General features: G+C 37.4%; 1 protein-coding gene across 2 annotated transcripts in view; it reads right to left on the bottom strand.

Moving 5' to 3' along the window:
* Positions 1-19,284, bottom strand: part of PIBF1 (progesterone immunomodulatory binding factor 1) — a 217,917-nt gene that overhangs the window by 172,676 nt on the left and 25,957 nt on the right. For both annotated transcript variants that reach the window (XM_065901893.1, XM_065901894.1), the window contains exon 6: positions 3,664-3,797. In XM_065901893.1, coding sequence (XP_065757965.1) covers positions 3,664-3,797 — 134 coding nt within the window. The remainder of the gene's footprint in view (positions 1-3,663; positions 3,798-19,284) is intronic.

Genomic DNA, 19,284 nt, shown 5'->3' with positions numbered 1-19,284 from the left:
AGAAGGAAATGACAACTCACTCCAGTATTCCTGCCTGGAGAATCCCATGGACAGAGGAGCCTGGTGGGCTACAGTTCATGGGGTCGCAGAGAGTTGGACATGACTGAAGCGACTGAGTGAGCAAATATATATATTCAGATCTAATTTAATTATTTTAATTGTTACACAGAATTACATTATAGAAATAAATTACAATCTATTTTCTTTTTTTTTATAATCTGTTTTCCATGCTGCTGTCAAAAAGCATTTGAATTCTTTCTAATAATGATGCAGCTAATCTCCACATACCTGTTCTCTTTTGTACATTTGTGAGAATTTATCAAGGACATTAAAGTGATTTTTCCTCCCAGTTTATATTTTTGTGATCAGACCAATTTTTAAAAATCCATTCTTTCTATTGAGCAAACCAAAGGATTCTCAGCTTGAGCCACCCTTGCTTGGTTGTTTTCCTGTTCCATTTCCAGTACATGATGATGTTTATTATATTCTTATTTCTTAGATTCTCATTATAGAAAACATATATAAATATATAAAGATGATAAAATGAGACACCTCCCCACCCCACTCACTGTTTTCATCACTCACCATAAAGAATTATCAACTCATGGGCTCATCTCGGTTCACTCACCCATCCTTTCATGGCCACTCTGGATTATTCTGATGACTATGCCTTTCAGTTTTCTCCTTTCATATTTTACCTACTGTTGCTATAGGTTTATAGTGGCAGAAAGTAAAAGTCACTCAGTCGTGTCTGACTCTATGGCCCCACAGGCAGTACAAGTCTATGGAATTCTCCAGCCCTGAATACTGGAGTGGGTAGTCTTTCCCTTCTCCAGGAGATCTTCCCAACCTATGGATCGAACCCAGGTCTCCCACGTTGTAGGCGGATTCTTCACCAGCTGAGCCACAAGGGAAGCCCTGAGAGATCATCAAAACACCAACTCAAAGTATCATCTTATCATCGCAATTTACTTCATTTTGAAATGATTCTTTTAAATCTAGCTTTATTTGAGAACCCAAAGGTACAGCTGTCATGGATTTCAAGCTCTAACAATCACTACATTATGATAACAATACATACATAGTAACACACACTGCATGTCAGTCATGCTGGCAGTAGGAGTACCAATGTTATATTCCCAAATCCTTGCAAATTTACTTACGGTGTTTTACAGTTTATAAAGCATTCATCCATTTAACAAACACTCACTGAGTGACTACAATGGTTCAAGAATTATTTTAGGTACAAGTAGACATAGCAGTGAACAACTAGAATAATCTCTCTCTACATATGTGTATATATGCACACATATATATTTTCATAAAAATTATTCAATCTTCTAAATTTATACAGCGTAGTTTTTGTATTAGCACCAACTCACAAATGACAAAACTTCAGCTTAGAATAATTAGAGATTTCCTAAGGGCATATAGCTAAATTCAGTTCAGTTTAGTTCACTTGCTCAGTCTACCCAAACCCATGTCCATCAAGTCGGTGATGCCATCCAGCCATCTCATCCTCTGTTGTCCCCTTCACCTCCTGCCCCCAATCCTTCCCAGGATTAGGGTCTTTTTCAATGAGTCAACTCTTCGCATGAGGTGACCAAAGTATTGGAGTTTCAGCTTCAGCATCACTCCTTCCAGTGAACACCCAGGACTGATCTCCTTTAGGATGAACTGGTTGGACCTCCTTGCAGTCCAAGGGACTCCCAAGAGTCTTCTCCAACACCACAGTTCAAAAGCATCAATTCTTCGGCGCTCAGCTTTCTTCACTGTCCAACTCTCACATCGATACATGACTACTGGAAAAACCATAGCCTTGGCTAGAGACTTTTGTTGGCCAAGTAATGTCTCTGCTTTTTAATATGCTATCTAGGTTGGTCATAACTTTTCTTCCAAGGAGTAAGCACCTTTTAATTTCATGGCTGTAATCACCATCTGCAGTGATTTTGGAGCCCAGAAAAATAAAGTCTGATATTGTTTCCACACTGTTTCCCCATCTATTTCCCATCAAGCGATGGGACCAGATGCCATGATCTTAGTTTTCTGAATGATAAGCTTTAAGTCAACTTTTTCACTCTCCTCTTTCACTTTCACCAAGAGGCTTTTTAGTTCCTCTTCACTTTCTGCCATAAGGGTGGTGTCGTCTGCATATCTGAGGTTGTTGATATTTCTCCCAGCAATCTTGATTTCAGCTTGTATTTCTTCCAGCCCAATGTTTCTCATGATGTACTCTGCATATAAATTAAATAAGCAGGGTGACAATACACAGCCTTGACGGACTCCTTTTCCTATTTGGAACTAGTCTGTTGTTCCATGTACAGTTCTAACTGTTGCTTCCTGACCTGCATACAGATTTCTCAAGAGTAGTGGTTCATTAGTCTATTCCAGCAAAAGGAAAATTATATAGTATAGCTATTTAGCAGCAACACAATGGGAAACATATCCTCAGAAAGCATCATTTTCTTGAAAGTGTATGTGCCTTTTGTTGAAAAGAAATAGCTGAAAAAACTTTAGATAAAACTGCAAAGTACTTACATTCACTCCCTAAAATAAAAATAATCAAGTAAGAGTTCAAAAATATTTATACACATAGGATTTCCCTGGTTTCCTATCACATTTAAAAAGGCAAAAGCAACTTCTAAATAAAATAAAAACAACTGATTTAAAAATACAATCTAAACTCACCAAGCTGCTAAAACTACATGCTTTCATACAATAAAGAATAAGGTATATGTCAAGAGAATAAGAAGACATGGCACAGACTGGGAGAAAATATTTCCCAAAGATGTATCTGATAAACAAAGGACTATTATCCAAAATATACAAAGAACTCTTAAAATTCACAGTAAGAAAACAAACAACCCAATTAAAATATAAGCCAAAGACTTTAACAGACACCTCACCAAGGTAGATATACATATGGCGACTAAGTACATGAAAAGATGTTCCATATCACCTGCCATCAGAGAAATGCAAATTAAAGCAATGAGATATGACTATACACCTATTACAGTGTAAAATCCAGAACACTGATAACGAACACTGGCAAGGGTGTGGAGCAACAGGAACTCTAATTCATTGCTGGTGAAAATGCAAAATGGTGTACAGATACTTTGGGACAGACACTTGGCTGGTTTCTTACAAAATTAAACATACTCTTACCATACAAGTATGTTCACACTCTTTGGTATTTACCCAGAGGAGTTGAAAATTTATGTTCATATAAAAATTGGCACATGAATTTTTATATCAGCCTTATTCCTAACTGCCAAAACTTGGAAGCAACTAAGATGTCCTTCAGCAGGTGAATGGATAAGTAAACTGTGGTTACATCTTGACAGTGGAATATTACTCATCATTCAATGGAATATTATTATTCAGTGAGTACTATTCAATAGAATACTACTCATTATTCAAATGATCTATCAAGCCATGAAGAGATATGGAGGAAACTTAAATGTATATAACTAAGTCAAAGAAGCCAATCTGAAAAGGTTCCGTATGGTATGGTTCCAACTATATGACATTTTAGAAAAGAAAAAACTATGGAAACAGAAGAAAGAGAAATAAAATAGCATTAATGATGGTGATGGTAAGAATTCAAGTGACTGAGGCATGCCAAAAAAGAGAACAAGTAATGTAGACATTTTAACTACTTACCTCTTAACTTTATCATAGTTCTCTTGACGGTAGTCACCTTGCTGAATTAACTGTTTCGTGTCTGCTAATTCTAAGGCCAAACGTTGACATCTAATTTGAAGCTCAGAGTAGTTTCTGCGATCTTCCTCATAAGTCTATAGATCAAAAACAGTAACAAACCATTCAAACTAAACATACTTGACCAAATTCCGTATTGCATTCTTTCGCTGAACTGTATCTTTGTAATTTTAAAAAATCCTCTATTTTTCTATTTAGTAATTTTTCCTTACTCAAAGACAGGTAATCTTAAACTCACTGAGTAGTCTATAAGTTCATTTGTTTAAAACTTGAACTCTGTTTTTCATAGAAAAATAGGACAACTATGTTTTGGTGAATAGTATAACACATAAAATGACTACAAATGTGAATGAAATTTTCAACATTTATTGAGTTACTACTAGATGCTAAAGACACAGAAATGAATGAAACACTGTCCCTGTTCTTGAAGAGTTCACAATGACAGGCAAAGAGTCACATGAATATCAAACATTCATAATGAAAAATAGTTACTGAAAAGATTAATTGTGCAGTCTCCGTTGTGGTATTCAGCAAAAAAGGAGTTTTATGGCGCCTGGAATACATTTCTACATTGAGTTTCCTCGTACTCATCAAACTAGTAGAAAGGGACTGCAGAGATGTGGAAGAGGAGTGGAAGTACAAACCTTAAATACACACTTGGCCCTGCTTCCCGTGAGCCTCATTTCTCACCATTTCTCACATTCACATTTCACCTCCAACCCTAATAAAGATCTGAGGTTCTCTGAACACACTGCTTCCTCTAACCTGTTCTCACTGCCTGAAGAGCCGAATACTATTCAACACTCCCTTCAGAGTACTGATCTTAGTGTATTATCAAATCAGTTTTTTCACACCAGAGTGTAAACATCTTAAGGGCAGGGACTTTATCTTGTTCACCACTGGATCCCTATTACTTTATACAGGACTTGGTGTACAGTAAGAATGAAATAAATACAAAGAAAAACATGAATATGGAAATGGAGAGGAGAAGCAGGACACAGGGATGGAGTTCCTACTTCTTCTGACCCTCTGAACTCAGCAGATCTTGCAAGCGATCATCAGTTCTACCCCCAGAACCTGTCACGTGAAATACATCCTGTCCCAAGTCATTCTTTTTTAAGGAGCTGACGAGCTCAGTGCGGTCACATGCAGGTCACAGACTGACTCAACTATTTCTAAGTGACTGGTCTTGGGCTAGATACTGTAGATACAAAGATGAGTAAGACAGTGTTTTTGTCCCTTTTAAACTATTAGGCCTGACTGGTCCTGGGCTATATACTGTAGATACAAAAAAGACTAAGACACTGTTCATGTCCCTTTTAAACTATTAGGCCTGACTGTGAAATGTTAGCTCCAAATTTCTATCAGATGGCTATTTGAAAAATGTAATCGTGGAAAAATGACACTGGGTGTGTTCTGCGTTGGTAATATATTATAGTATTCTGCACTGACGTTCTCCATGAGAATGAAATGTTACTAAGAGGTATTTATTAGCAGATCATAGCTGAGGAAACCTTCTCATCTCTTCCAAAGAATCACCACACATGCCACTTCAGATCTATGTCCCAGAAGATGCTGTAGTTTCCTGAAGAATGTTTTCACCTTTCTAAACATTACTAATCATCTGTCTGAGGGAGAACGTACACTGTTCTGGTTAGGAAAGAGATCTCCAGAATTCATCTGCCTAGAACTGAATTACCTGCAGCAGCACTTGGAGCAGGTTTACCTCTCAGCAGTCCACTGCTCTATTCTACCTCCTCGACCGCATGGAGTTGCTGTGCAGGTTATATCAAGTGATACATGTAAAGCGCTTATAAAAATGCCTAACACATAGTAAATGATCATGAACTATACATTAATATCATCACAATGTTCTTCCTTTGCTTTGGCTACCAGAGAGATTCCAGCCAAACTGACAGCTCAACTGTACAAAGATGGAGACAGAATGCTGAAGAAGATAAGCATTTAAAGGGTGGGGAAAGGACAGAGTCGAAGGAACCCGAGGGAGGATTCACAGAAGCAGAGCGTGAGCCTGGGGTGTGTGGCAGGGACATCCAAAGAAGAACTGCTTTGAGGAGGCAAGGCTGTCAGGGGTACCAGTGACAACGGGGGACAAAACCCACAAACAACACAACAGGGCTTCAGGGACGGGAACGGAAGGCAGACTGCCGGGGGCTGACGCAGGTGTATGTGAGCAGAGGACTCACTATGACCGCTTTGGTGCTGTGAATAGTATACCTACATTCTTTCATTTAATACTTAACTCTACGGCTGGGCATATTATTAACATTATCCTCACTTCATCTTTGGTTGAAGAAAGTAGGCTTGGAGAGGATAAGACCCTGAGAGCTCACGGACAGTATGGTAAAGACTCCAACTGAAATCTGTCGAACACCAGAGCAGTAGACAATTCTCCCTTCAGTTTAAAAGCAGAGAAAGTAGAGTACTTAGAGAAGAAAATAGGGATAAATGAAAGGTTCCAAAAATGGGATAAGCTTGAGAATATCTAAAAATGGATACGAAAGAATAGAAAAAGAGGTACTGATACTGGAGAAGATAGGCATGGTGAAGGTTGGGATAAAGCCCCTGAGGGGGCTCCATTTTCTCTAGTCTTAGCCCAGCAGGCATGCTCATCAAGGCAGGCTTTGCTCCAGCTGACAAAAGAGTATTAAAAACTTGCATTTGGATGTCTTCAGGTAGCTCCTATCAGTTCTCAGCAAGCCACAGAACCACTTCTTACCCTACTGCTTCACAGGTTTTATATTATCTCTTGGTTTCTGGAGGCATACGATTTTCTACTCTTTAAAAGCAAGTCTCTTGCCACCACAAACAGTAAGAACAAACAAAACAGAAACAGTACAAATGTAAATAGGTTTGTGGCAAGAAACTGTGGCAGTTCTCATCTGAAGATTTATATTTTCTCTGTGGCATGAAACACCATTCAGCTGAGAGAGAGAAGGAAAGCTGAAAGCTGGAAATATGAAGTGTTGAATGCCTAAAATAACTGCTGTGAGAAAGGGGAAAACTAGAAAAAAAAAATGAATTACAGCACAATCATGTGGGTCCATTCGAAGTCGGTAACTGTAAACTTACAGCTGTGTTACTGCCTCTGTGATTTTCTTCAGTAGCACTCAGGTAGAAAAATCACGAGTTGAGATTCTGTCAGGCAGTTTCAATAAAAAGACAGGGAGGAAGCAGGGAACACTGACAAGAGAAAGAACACAAACAAGAGAAAGAAAATCGACAAGAGAAAGAAGACTGACAAGAGGAAGAAAACTTTAAGGCTAAGGCTAAAGATAGTCAAAGCTATGATTTTTCCAGTAGTCACATACAGATGTGAGAGCTGGACCATAAAGAAGGCTGAGCACCGAAGAATTGATGCTTTGAATTGCAGTGTTGGAGAAGACTTTTGAGAGTCCCTTGGACTGCAAGGAGATTAAATCAGTCAATCCTAAAAGAAATCAGTCCTGAATATTCCTTGGAAGAACTGATGCTGAAGCTTCAACACTTTGGCCACCTGATGTGAAGAGCTGACTCATTGGAAAAGACCCTGATGCTGGGAAAGATACAAGGCAGGAGAAGGGGATGACAGAGGACAAGATGATTGGATGGCATCACCAACACAATGGACACGAGTTTGAGCAAGTTCCGGGAGATGGTGAAGGGCAGGGAAGCCTGGCATGCTGCAGTCCATGGGGTCGCAAAGAGTTGGACACGACTGAGCAACTGAACAACAACAAAAATTGGAAGAGAAGGAGCAAACCAGGATATTAAATTGACTGAATTCAAAGAAGTAAAAAACTTAATTTTTTCAAACGTAAAAAAGAAAACATAAAATTTCCAATCAACAACTCTTTCTAACAGAAAATGTCTAAATAAAAAGTAAACAGGTTTGGTTAACAGCAAGTCTCAGTGTCCTGTTTCAATAAAGAAAAAAAAACTGCACAGGAATATCAAGGACAATCCAGGTCACTGAGAAGATTTCACTGTTTGCAGGTTTCCTCCATATCTAGAGTGGAACTGATTTTGATTGCTGGGCTTAATGTCATTTTTTCCATCTCCTAAATTATTCATGATAGGAAATAATACAAGGCTACCTCTAGCCTGAAAAAAGTAATTGTGGCTGCACGTTTCTTGTCTTGTCTATAACCCTCAGTTTTCTACACACCCACTCTGAAGTTCCCTGAAATCCTGTCGGATCTCTGGTTACACCCAGGAACCTCACATAGTAGTTACACTGGAAATGCTTGCAGAGTCAAGTAATGTTGATATATAAAGAACTATACAGCACTAGCATTTAAGACAACAAGCTCAAGTTGTAGAAAAAGTGACTTTAACAATTAAGGATTAATAAATTGGTTTCCTAACTGAAACGAAAGATTATCATCATCTGCAAAAAAAAAAAGAAAAGAAAAACCCTCAGTTGAAACAATGATATCAATGCAATGTATATGAACCAATATTTTCTCAAAGATTTTGAGAAAAGCTGCATGAAAGGAGCTTCCATTTCTTAGTCTGGATAGTGGTTAAACATGTATACTCTGTGTAAAAAGTCAGTCACAATTTCTTTATTAAAGAAAAATTTTAAAAAGCTTTAAAAAAGTAAAGCAAGAGGCTTCAACCAAGAAAACCAGAACTGGGGAGAAGTTCTGCAGGGATGCTGGTCTTAGGAATGGACAGGGAGACATTCACGTGAGAGTCACAGCGCAAGGGAAGAGGGCATGATGGAAGAAACATTTAGTTTTTCACTCTACGTGTTCCTCTGCTGTTCCATATAAAAACAAAAAAAATTATGTTACACAGTGTTTTGGCAAAGTTATCAACTGTAAAAGCTTTTATATTTAAAATGAGGTCTCTCCTCCACCCAGACTCTTTATTTCCAAACAACAGCAGCTGAGCAGGACACAATTAGAGAATTTCAGAGATGAAAGAAACACTGGAGATAATCTGTTACTATCCTCTTATTTCCAAGATAAGAACACTAAGGCCTGGAGGGGTTAAGTGTTTTTGTCCTGGATTCCAGATTGAGTAGAGATAGGGCTAGAATTCAGGTTCTTGAATTCATAAATAGTTCATTCCTTTCTTAACTTCAAGTTCCTGATTTTTACAGATTCTATCCATGGAACCTATAAAACCATTGACTGGATGTTAATATTATCTACTGCCCAAATCCAGGCTGTTAAAAAAAAAACAACTTTAACTGCAAATTTTACAGGTTAAAATATGGCACATGCATAATTCATAGTTAATTTTAGACTCCCTTCCTTTAAAATAATTACTACAATTATTCCTTAAAACATATAAAAATCATGATAAGATAACATTGAATAAATGTTTTCCACAAAAATAAAAATGTATTCAAAGATTCAATTAAATAGGCATATTTTAAACAATTAGCAGCTGCATAAACCCAAAGGCGAATACTTTAGATACAATTTCTAAGCATCATTTAAATCTTTTGTCTCTCACACCACAGGAACTGAGAAAAGAATGGTAACCTACAAGTCAAAATAAATCTTTAATAAATGAAGTGATCTCTTGCCTGGGGAGAGAGAGACTGGCTAAGAGAAGTAGAAACGGAATATACAGCTATTCTGAGAACATGAGAATTCACTCCTCAGAACTCTTACAAGTTTCACATTGCCTATAAGCTACTCTCAACAAGTAAATATTGAAAAACAAGAAACCTAATTAGTCTTTGATTGTTAAAGACTGTTCCTTTAAGAAACAACCATCTGTTTGCTGCCAGAGACTACTTATTGTTAAGATCCTCAAGAAAAACAATCTTTTTCAAAAAAATTTAGACTTCTTTAAAGTCTTAGGAAAAAAAAAAGACAAAACTGAAGTATTAAAAGTAAGTTTAAAAAAAACATGAAAATTTCAATATATTACATGATAGTTTTCAATATCTTTTCAATAAATGTAAGCTCAAACAAAAGTTTAAGCTTTTCTAAAGGGAAAAATTTGGACTTCCAAGGGGGTTCACTGGTAAAGAATCTGCCTGCCAATGCAGGAAACCCAATATATGTGGGTTTGATACCTGGGTTGGGAAGATACCCTGTAGTAGGAAATAGCAAATCACTCCAGTATTCTTGCCTGGAAAATTCCATAAAGAGAGGAGCCTGGCAGGCTACAGTCCATGGAGTCACTAAGAATTATTTATATAAATTTTTTTGTGCACACTTAAACTGTTGAAGTATTTAAAATAACTATGATAATTTACTAGTAAAGCAAAGGTGACTTTCTTTTGCCATTAATAAATCACCTGTTGTTGAACCATACATCCTTACTTGCTCAGACATGACTGAGCGATTGATATATATTGTGGAACTATCATACATACTAGTTAAAGAGAAGGAAATTTCATATTTTTGATCTCTTTCTTCCTTCTCTTTGACATACCATCTGTATCCTCAGGTAATTCATATTAAATAACATGAATCTTTCCCTCTTCTCTATATTCATATACTCATGAAAACAACACAAATGGGAAGATAGGTACCTTGCGTAAATCCTAAAAGAACTGATATTCTCTAATTCTTTCTTGTCAATGACTGCAGAAAATTCTAGTGTACACTGTACATTGTTTATGTAACCATTTTCTTGTTGTTTTATTGACTAGAATTTATTGTGTCCTGTCCTTCCTTTCCCCTTCCAGCACCTGCTGTAGCAAACCTCCCTGTGCACACAGTCTTACAAGTTAGTATTTTACTCCATGGGACAAGGTTTGAGCACCACTGGGATTGTTGTGCTGAGGAATGCTTCTCATTTTAACTGATGTTGTCAAGATATCTTTCCAAGAGACTACAGCAGTTCACTTTTCCACCAGCAATGTTTGTATCTTTTCTCTTATACCTACATAGATATTAGACCTTTTCCATTTTTGCCAACCTGAGTTCTCATTGTTATTTTAATTGTATAATATTTCCCAAAATGCTAGTTAGTTTGAGCACCTGGACATTTGGATCTGCACTTTTTGTGAAATGTCTATTTATAGTTTTTCTCTATTTTTCCATTGGGCTGTCTTTTTCATGTTAATTTCTAAGAGCTTTAAACAGCGCTGATACCAACTCTGGATCATTTACATTACAATTTTTGTACCAAATGTGTCTTTTAAATATTAAACTTTGCCTGTGGCTTCCTTTTTGTTTTTTTCTTTTAAAGCTTTTTGTTTTTCTGTCTTGGCTAAGACTACTCCAATCTCTAGAACAACATTGTCCAGTAGAACTTTCTGCAATGATGACAATGTTCTACATCTGTACCATTCAATAGGCTAGTCATTAACCACCTGTGGCTAGTAAAACTGAGAACATGAATTTCAATTAAATAGCACCTGGTGGCCATGACCACTATATTGGACAACTCAATCCAAAACTTAGCTTCTCATAGTTCAATCCATGAAGGGGCACATGGAGGCATCCTAACAATGAATAGTCTCAGGCCCCGACCCAGAACTACTCTGTCAGTTTTCATTTTAACAGGATCCCCGGGTGACTTGTATTTACATTAGAGTTTGAGAAGTACTGCTAATAGTCATATAAATTAGGAATTTTCAAGACTTTTCTGTGCCCTGGACCCCACTGGCAATCTGGTGAGTCTTGCGAACCCCTTCGGAGACTAAAGTTTCTAAAATCAAAAATTAAAACAATGCAGAATTACAAAGGAAACAAATTATAGCTGACCCTTGAATAACAAACAGGTTTGAACTATGCAGGTCCACTTACATGACGAAATTTTTCAATAATAAATACTACAGTACTACACGATCTGTGGTTGGTTGAATCCACAAACACAGAATTGCTGGTACAGAGGGCTAACTAGAAGGTCTATGCAGATTTTCACCCCATGTCATTCAAGTATTAATTGTATACTGCAGTAAAACTACTGAAATATTTTTTAAAGTTATACATGTTCTTTTAAAAAATTGAGTCTTTTATTGTATTTTCAAATACAGATGTACTTTTTGGCCATGCTGGGTCTTTGTTGCTGCACTCAGGCTTTCCCAGGTTGCAGTGAGCGGGAGGTAATGTTCACTGTGGTGTACGGGCTTCTCTTGTTGCAGAGCACCAGGGCTTCAGTTGTGGGGAGTTCACAACCTCTAGAGCGTGGGGTCAGCCGTCGTACCTCCCAGGCTGGGAGGCACTTAGGATCTTCCGGACCACTAATCAGACCAGAGTCCCTTGCATTGCAAGGCAAATTCTTAACCACTGGATCACTGGGGAAGCCCGACATACGACGTTTTTTTCATTACTGCATTACAGATAAGATCTAGTGAGGAGGCTAACAACTACACTAGGGTTGGGATAGTGATGAGCCTTATCTCTAAAGATATTTGTGGTAACTGCACTGTGATAGGAAAATACCTGAATTCTAATGCTGACAGAGCTCTAGGCAGTGACAAACCTACTGTGGCATTTATATTCATAAATGAAGCTCTAAATTTCAGTGAGAAGTGAAAATAGTGTTTTTCCCATTCCACCTAGAGGGACATGGACCCTGATTTAAGAATTGGCATGATTGCTGAAGTAATGGCTTAGGTTTCCTTCTAAAAATTTTTATTCCAACTAGAATTAATATGTGTATGGTATAAAACATGACAACCACCTTTTTTTTAACAGATGAGTATCATCCACTTGTGCTAGGACCCTTATACTAAAAAAACATTCTTTCTCAACTGAATTGAACTATAGCTATTGTGGTGAATCAGTTCAGTTCACTCACTCAGTTGTGTCTGACTCTTTGCGACCCCATGGACTGCAGCACGCTAGGCCTCCCGGTCCATCACCAACTCCCGGAGCTTACTCAAATTCATGTTCATCGAGTTGGTGATGCCATCCAACCATCTCATCTTCTGTCGTCCCCTTCTCCTTCTGCCTTCACTCTTTCCCAGCATCAGGGTCTTTTCCAATGAGTCAGTTATTCGCATCAGGTGTCCAAAGTATTGGAGTTTCAGCTTCAGCATCAGTCCTTCCAATGAATATTTAGGACTGATTTCCTTTAGGATGGACTGGTTGGATCTCCTTGCAGTCCAACGGGCTCTCAAGAGTCTTCTCCAACACTACAGTTCAAAAGCATCAATTCTTCGGCACTCAGCTTTCTTTACAGTACAACTCTCACATCCATACATGACTATTGGAAAAACCATAGCTTCGGCTAGACAGACGTTTGTTGGCAAATATTGTAGTAAGTAATTAGATCTATTTCTATATTTTGTTCTACTGATGTTTGTTTATATGTCAATATTACATTTAGCTTTGAAGTATAAAGTGGGATCTTGGTAGTAACAGAATCTCAACGTCCCCTTCCTTACACATTTTTTCCATCACATTTTTCTTGGCAATTTCAGAACACTTACTTTTTCATATAAGCTAAAATTACTTATCCAAGCCCAATCCTTGGACAGAATTATCTGTCTTCCACCAAAAAATCAAACACAGAAAATCAGAAAATTCTTGGGATATAGAATAACTGAAGTTAATTAATGCATTAATATGGAAAAAAATGCTACTTTTATGACTTTTTCTCATAAGACATGGTGCTTCCAGGTTCAACAATACAGTTTAATAGTCCTCTTCATATAAGCCTACTATCTGCATCATGAGTTAATTATTTTCCCCCAAGTCCATCTCTACCAGTTATTTCTCTAAACCTAAAGAAATCTTATTGATCATTTATACATTTCTGCATTAAATTTAGGTGGTTTCTAATAGAAAAAAAATTTAATCTCCTTCCAAAATCTTACATGGATAGTTTTTCCTTCTTAGTGCATCTGCTAGGGCCCGCCAAGACCATGTTAGATAACAATAAGCAACACAAGTCTGTGTCTAGTTACTGATTTTTACAGAAAAAGTTCTATTGTTTTGCCATTTAGGATAAAGTATTTTGCTAACATTTTTTTTTAAAGTAAATACTTAGTCTCTTTATTAGGAATGTTCACTGAATTTTATCATCTCTTCTCATTTAATGATACAATTAAATGGTTATTCATCTTTAACTTGCTGATGCAATGGTTTATCCTTTCTGTCCTAAAATATACTGTATCAGATATAAAGCACTATTTTTTTGATAAAATGCTAGAATTCATTTTTGAACATTTAGCAACTTTAGTAGTAAGTAAAAGTGGCTGATGGATGTGTTTTGTACCATCTTTCTCAGAGTTTTCCATCTTTTTCAGTACTAGTTTGGTATAGTTTAATTATGGGCCTCCTGGCTGACAGAGTGGTAAAGAATCTGTCTGCCAGTGAAGGAGATGTGGGTTAGATCCTGGGTAGGGAAGATCCCCTGGAGCAGGAAATGGCAAACCACTCCGGTACTCTTGCCTGAGAAATCCTATGGACAGAGGAGCCCGGCAGGCTTTAGTCCATGGGGTTGCAAACAGTCAGACACAACTTAGCGACTAAACAACAATAGTTTAATCAACTGGAATCAGCTATCCTTATAGAAATCAACTGACCCTATCAGCGTGATATATTTGTGATCTGGAGTGTGCGCTCTAAGTCATTTCAGTTGTGTCTATCTCTTCATGATCCTATAGATTGTAGCCTGCCAGGCTTTTCTGTCCATAGGATTCTCAGGCAAGAATTCTGGAGTGGGTTGCCAAGCCCTTCTCCAGGGGTTCTTCCTGACCCAGGGATTGAACCTGCATCTTTTATGTCTCCTGCATGGCAGGCAGGTTCTTTACTGCCAGTCTCACCTGGGAAGTCGGGCGAACCTGGTAACTTCATCAATAATGTACCTTTACTTACTGTTTCCCTTGGACAGCAAGGAGATCAAAGCAGTCAATCCTAAAGGAAATCAACCCTGAATATTCATTGGAAGGACAGATACTGAAGCTGAAGCTCCAATTTTGGCTACCTGATGTGAAGAGCCGACTCACTGGAAAAGTCCCTGATGCTGGGAAAGATTGAGCGCAGGAGGAGAAGTGGGCAACAGAGGATGAGATGGTTAGATGGCATCAGTGACTCAATGGACATGAGTTTGAGCAAACTCAGGGAGATGGTGAAGGAAGGGGAAGCCTGGCGTGCTGCATTCCAAGAGGTCGCAAAGAGTCAGACATGACTAGTGATGAATTCACTGTGTAATACCTCTGTGGTAATTCTATTCAAGTTCTCCACTTCTACTTATTGTGGTAATCTACATTTTGTTGGGACATTTCTTTCAATTTTTAAGACTGTCACCACAGAGCTACATGCAATATTAATTAATGTCCAATAATTCCAAATTCCTTATTTTTACTGTTCTTTTCTTTCTTTCTAAAATGGACTACTACATGCTTTTATTTATCATCCTTCTCTTTAATTATAAAGGTAATTTAAGGCTATAGATTTTCCTCAGGCACAGCTTTAAATGTGTCTATAAGATTTTGATGTAAAATATTCTTGTTTTCACTGTTTTCTTATTTTTACTTACTCTATGATCTAAAAAGTGTTTCTCTAGTTTATTACTTTTGACCTAAAAAAAAATGTTTCTTAATTTCCAAATTTATTTTCAGTTCCCTTTAAATGACCACTACTAAGTTAAAATAAAAATACGAACTATTAAATCTGTCCTTAAAATTTTTTCTTTTACTATGTGGCCAAGTATATACATGATAGTTTTGTAAACTTTTCATTGAATTTAATTAATTAATTTATTTACTGGCTGCCCTGTGTAGCTTATGGGATCTTAGATCCCCTAGGAGGAATTAAACCCAAAGTAGAAACTCCAAAGTAGTAATACTACAGCGAATTAGATTCGGGGGTGTTATAAATACATTAAAAATATTAATTATGTTGAAAGTTAATGGAAGTAATAATACATAAAAAATTTAAATGTAATTAAGAATATAAAGTGTTTCTGTAACCCAATAAGTAAACAACAACAAGAGACTTGTGTTCACAGTCCATGAACTTGCCACCATAAAATCGTAGGCTGTTTATTAAAATTGAGATTCTCAGCTTCATCTCAAACCAAAATCAGAACTTATCAAAGCATCTAGGAAACTAAGTTTTAAGCAGCGCTTATTCAACTTAAATGTAATGTAGAGAGGGAAAACTACTACTGTTTACTAATGAATTTGTCAGATACTCTAAAATAATTATAACTGATGAGTATCATCATAGCATGTATCTAACAAAGGAATTTTAAATTCATCAATGGGCAAGATAAAAAAGAAACTTCAGAAAACAAATAGTTAAAACAATCCCTGAAATGAAAAAAAACCTGAATAACAAGTATGTATCATTAATGAAATACTTCATTTTCATTCAAATAAAGACAGGATTATTCACGTATGAATACTTTAGATGAGCCTCAAGGTAATCTTGCAGTTTTCTCAACAAATGTAACTATGTTTCCTAAACAAGGAAGTTCTCTTGAACAAAACACTTTTGCTTCCTAGTTACTAAAGTTCTCATAAGAGAAAAATATTTCATCATTTCCTTATGAAAAGGTGGTTCAGTCATAAAGAATCTGCCTGCAAATGCAGGAGATGTGCGTTCGATCCCTGGTCTGGGAAGATCCCTGGAGGAGGAAATAGCAACTCACTCCAGTATTCTTGCCTGGGAAATCCCATGGACAGAGGAGCCTTGAGAGCTGTGGTCCATGGGATAGCTAGAGATTCAGACACAGCTTTGGGACTAAATAACAACATGAAACTTAATGTCATGCACAGAGACTCATTAATGCCCTATTAGTATTAACGTTCATTTCTTTTGAAATGAAAGAAGCATGCTGAAAATAACTGCAATAGCATAACAGGTGCAAATAGCTTAACTACATGAACTGGACCAGAATTCTGACCTGTTATAAAGAGATTTCATAAATAGAAAATAAAAGTACAGCACTTATGAAAACACTAAGTACTATACACAAGCTCACGTACCTAACAGCTCAAAATATGCTATAATTAGACTATGTTACTGACACTTACAGACTCTAAACTTGAAGTAAAAGATGAGCCTTATTTTCCAGTGTATCTACAATAGATATTATTTCCAAGTAACTAAAGATGTAGAAAAAATTACTGAAAGAAAATTCAAGAAATCTACTAAACTTGGTGACTTCTTTTTTAAAAGTCAAAAAATCACTTTCTATTACGCTTCTAAATCAGTTTTTCACCTCATATCTACCATGAAGTAGCAGAATGTATGCATAAAAGCATAACTAACTGTGTACTTGTAAAGCTTTAACATCTCTGAATGTATCTGTTAGGTATAATTATGATATCAGGGCTAATAACTGAGACACCTCTGATCTGGCATATTATGCCAGAAAAGTTTGTTTCTTAAAATTCTATCTTCCAGTTATAGATCAACTGAATTTTATTAGGAAGACACAGTATATGATTGGTTTAAGGACACAGATTTGAAATAAGAAATATAAAGGAAAATAAGTAAAGCTCTGGCAATGACAGTGTTTTTTGAGTAGCCCAAAACTGATTACAGAAATCAATGGATATATACTGCCACCATGTGGTAAAGAAAATTAAGACCATTTTGGAAAAAATCCCAAAGTCTTAGTAAAGTGGAAAGTTTGTTTCCCTAACTCCCAGTTACAAAACTCAGAGACATAAGTAACAAATATCTTAGTTTCTCTTAGTACACATGGGACTGTCATGATCCTGTCTTTTCTGAGGCATTTATGTTTGCCAACTGTTGCCCCCTCTTTTAAGTTTCTATTAATTTACTACTTGTTTTATGTTCTATTTTTTAAAGGTCAAAAAATCACATTCTACTACATTTCTAAATCAGTTTTTCACCTCATATCGGTGGGTTTTTCCAGCAGTCATGTATGGATGTGAGAGTTTCTTTCTAGAAAGCTGAGTACCAAGAACTGATGCTTTTGAACCGCAGTGTTGGAGAAACCTCTTGAGAGTCCCTTGGACTGCAAGGACATCCAACCAGTGAATCTTAGAGGAGATCAGTCCTGAATATTCATTGGAAGGACTGATGCTGAAGCTGAAACTCCAACACTTTGGCCACCTGATGTGAAGAACTCACTCACTGGAAAAGACCCTGATGCTGGGAAAGACTGAAAGCAGGAGGAGAAAGGGACAACAGAGGATGAGATGGTTGGGTGGCATCACCAACTCAACGAACATGAGCTTGAGTAAGCTCTGGGAGTTGGCGATGGACAGGGAAGTCTGGCGTGCTGCAGTCCATGGGGTCACAAGAGTCGGACACAACTGAGTGACTGAACTGAACTGTTTTATGAAATAACACTACCTTCTTGTGTTTGTCTTGAGTTTATCCTCTTGCAAGTCAATCCTCACCTAATGGAGATCCAACCAGTCCATCCTAAAGGAGATCAGTCCTGGGTGTTCATCGGAAGAAGCTGAAGCTGAAACTCCAGCACTTTGGCCACCTCATGCGAAGAGTTGACTCATTGGAAAAGATCCTGATGCTGGGAGGGATTGGGGGCAGGAGGAGAAGGGGACGACAGAGGATGAGATGACTGGATGGCATCACTGACTCAATGGACATGGGTTTGAGTAAACTCCAGGAGTTTGTGATGGACAGGGAGGCCTCACGTGCTGCAATTCATGGGGTCGCAAAGAGTCGGACACAACTGAGCGACTGAACTGAACTGAACCGAACTGAACTGAATCTCTGTATGTCCTCAGATAGTAAACTCGGTTGCCCAATTACCAGATTTTAGTTTCTAAACTCTGAACTTTATAGCTATATAAGGAATTCAGTAATTATTAATAAATAAGATGTGCAAACAACCAAAGTCACAATGTCCAAAACTGTACATTTTGTTCAAGGTCTAGTGATGTATTTTATTTTACTTTTACTATTTTCCCTAATAATGCCTATTAGAAACCTAGACAGTATATTAAAAAGCAAAGACATCATTTTGTCAAGAAAAGTCTGTATAGTCAAAGCTATGGTTTTCCAGTAGTCATGTACAGATATAAGAGTTGGACCATAAAGAAGGCTAAGTGCCGAAGAATTGATGCTTTCAAATTGTGGTGCTTGAGAATCCTTTGGACTGCAAGGAAATCAAAACTAGTCAATCCGAAAGGAGATCAACCCTGAATATTCATTGGAAGGACTGATACTGAAGATGAAGCTCTAGTACTTCAACCACCTGATGCAAAAAGCTGTCTCAATGGAAAAGACCTGATGCTGGGAAAGATTGCAAAAGAAGAAGAGGGCGGCAGATGATAAGCTGGTTAGACAGCATCAGACTCAATGGATGTGAATGTGAGCAAACTCCAGGAGACAGTGAAGGACAGGGAAGCCTGGTGTGCTGCAGCCCATGGGGTCACAAAGAGCTGGACACTGCTTAGCGACGCAACAACAACAAATAATGCATCATGAGTCATCACCCATGTCAGTACAAAGTTAAAAATGTTGAGAGAAAGACTCTCTAACAAAGCCAAGTTTCTTTTTAGAGAAAACAGTGGATTTCAAAGCCAAATATTTCACATGCACAGAATGTATTTTCTTTTTCTTCACTTGTGTTTCAGACAAAATTGCAAGATGGTTCCATTTCTGGTGATGAATCTGTAAGTTCCCATCTGACCAACCCTATTGGCAATACAATATCATATTCTGGCAGAATATAAAACAACCACCT

Source organism: Muntiacus reevesi, chromosome 11 (genome assembly GCF_963930625.1).
Source record: "Muntiacus reevesi chromosome 11, mMunRee1.1, whole genome shotgun sequence".
NCBI classification, from domain to species: Eukaryota; Metazoa; Chordata; class Mammalia; order Artiodactyla; family Cervidae; genus Muntiacus; species Muntiacus reevesi.
Note: the sequence above shows the minus strand (reverse complement) of the source record. Positions and strands in the feature narration are given on the sequence as shown.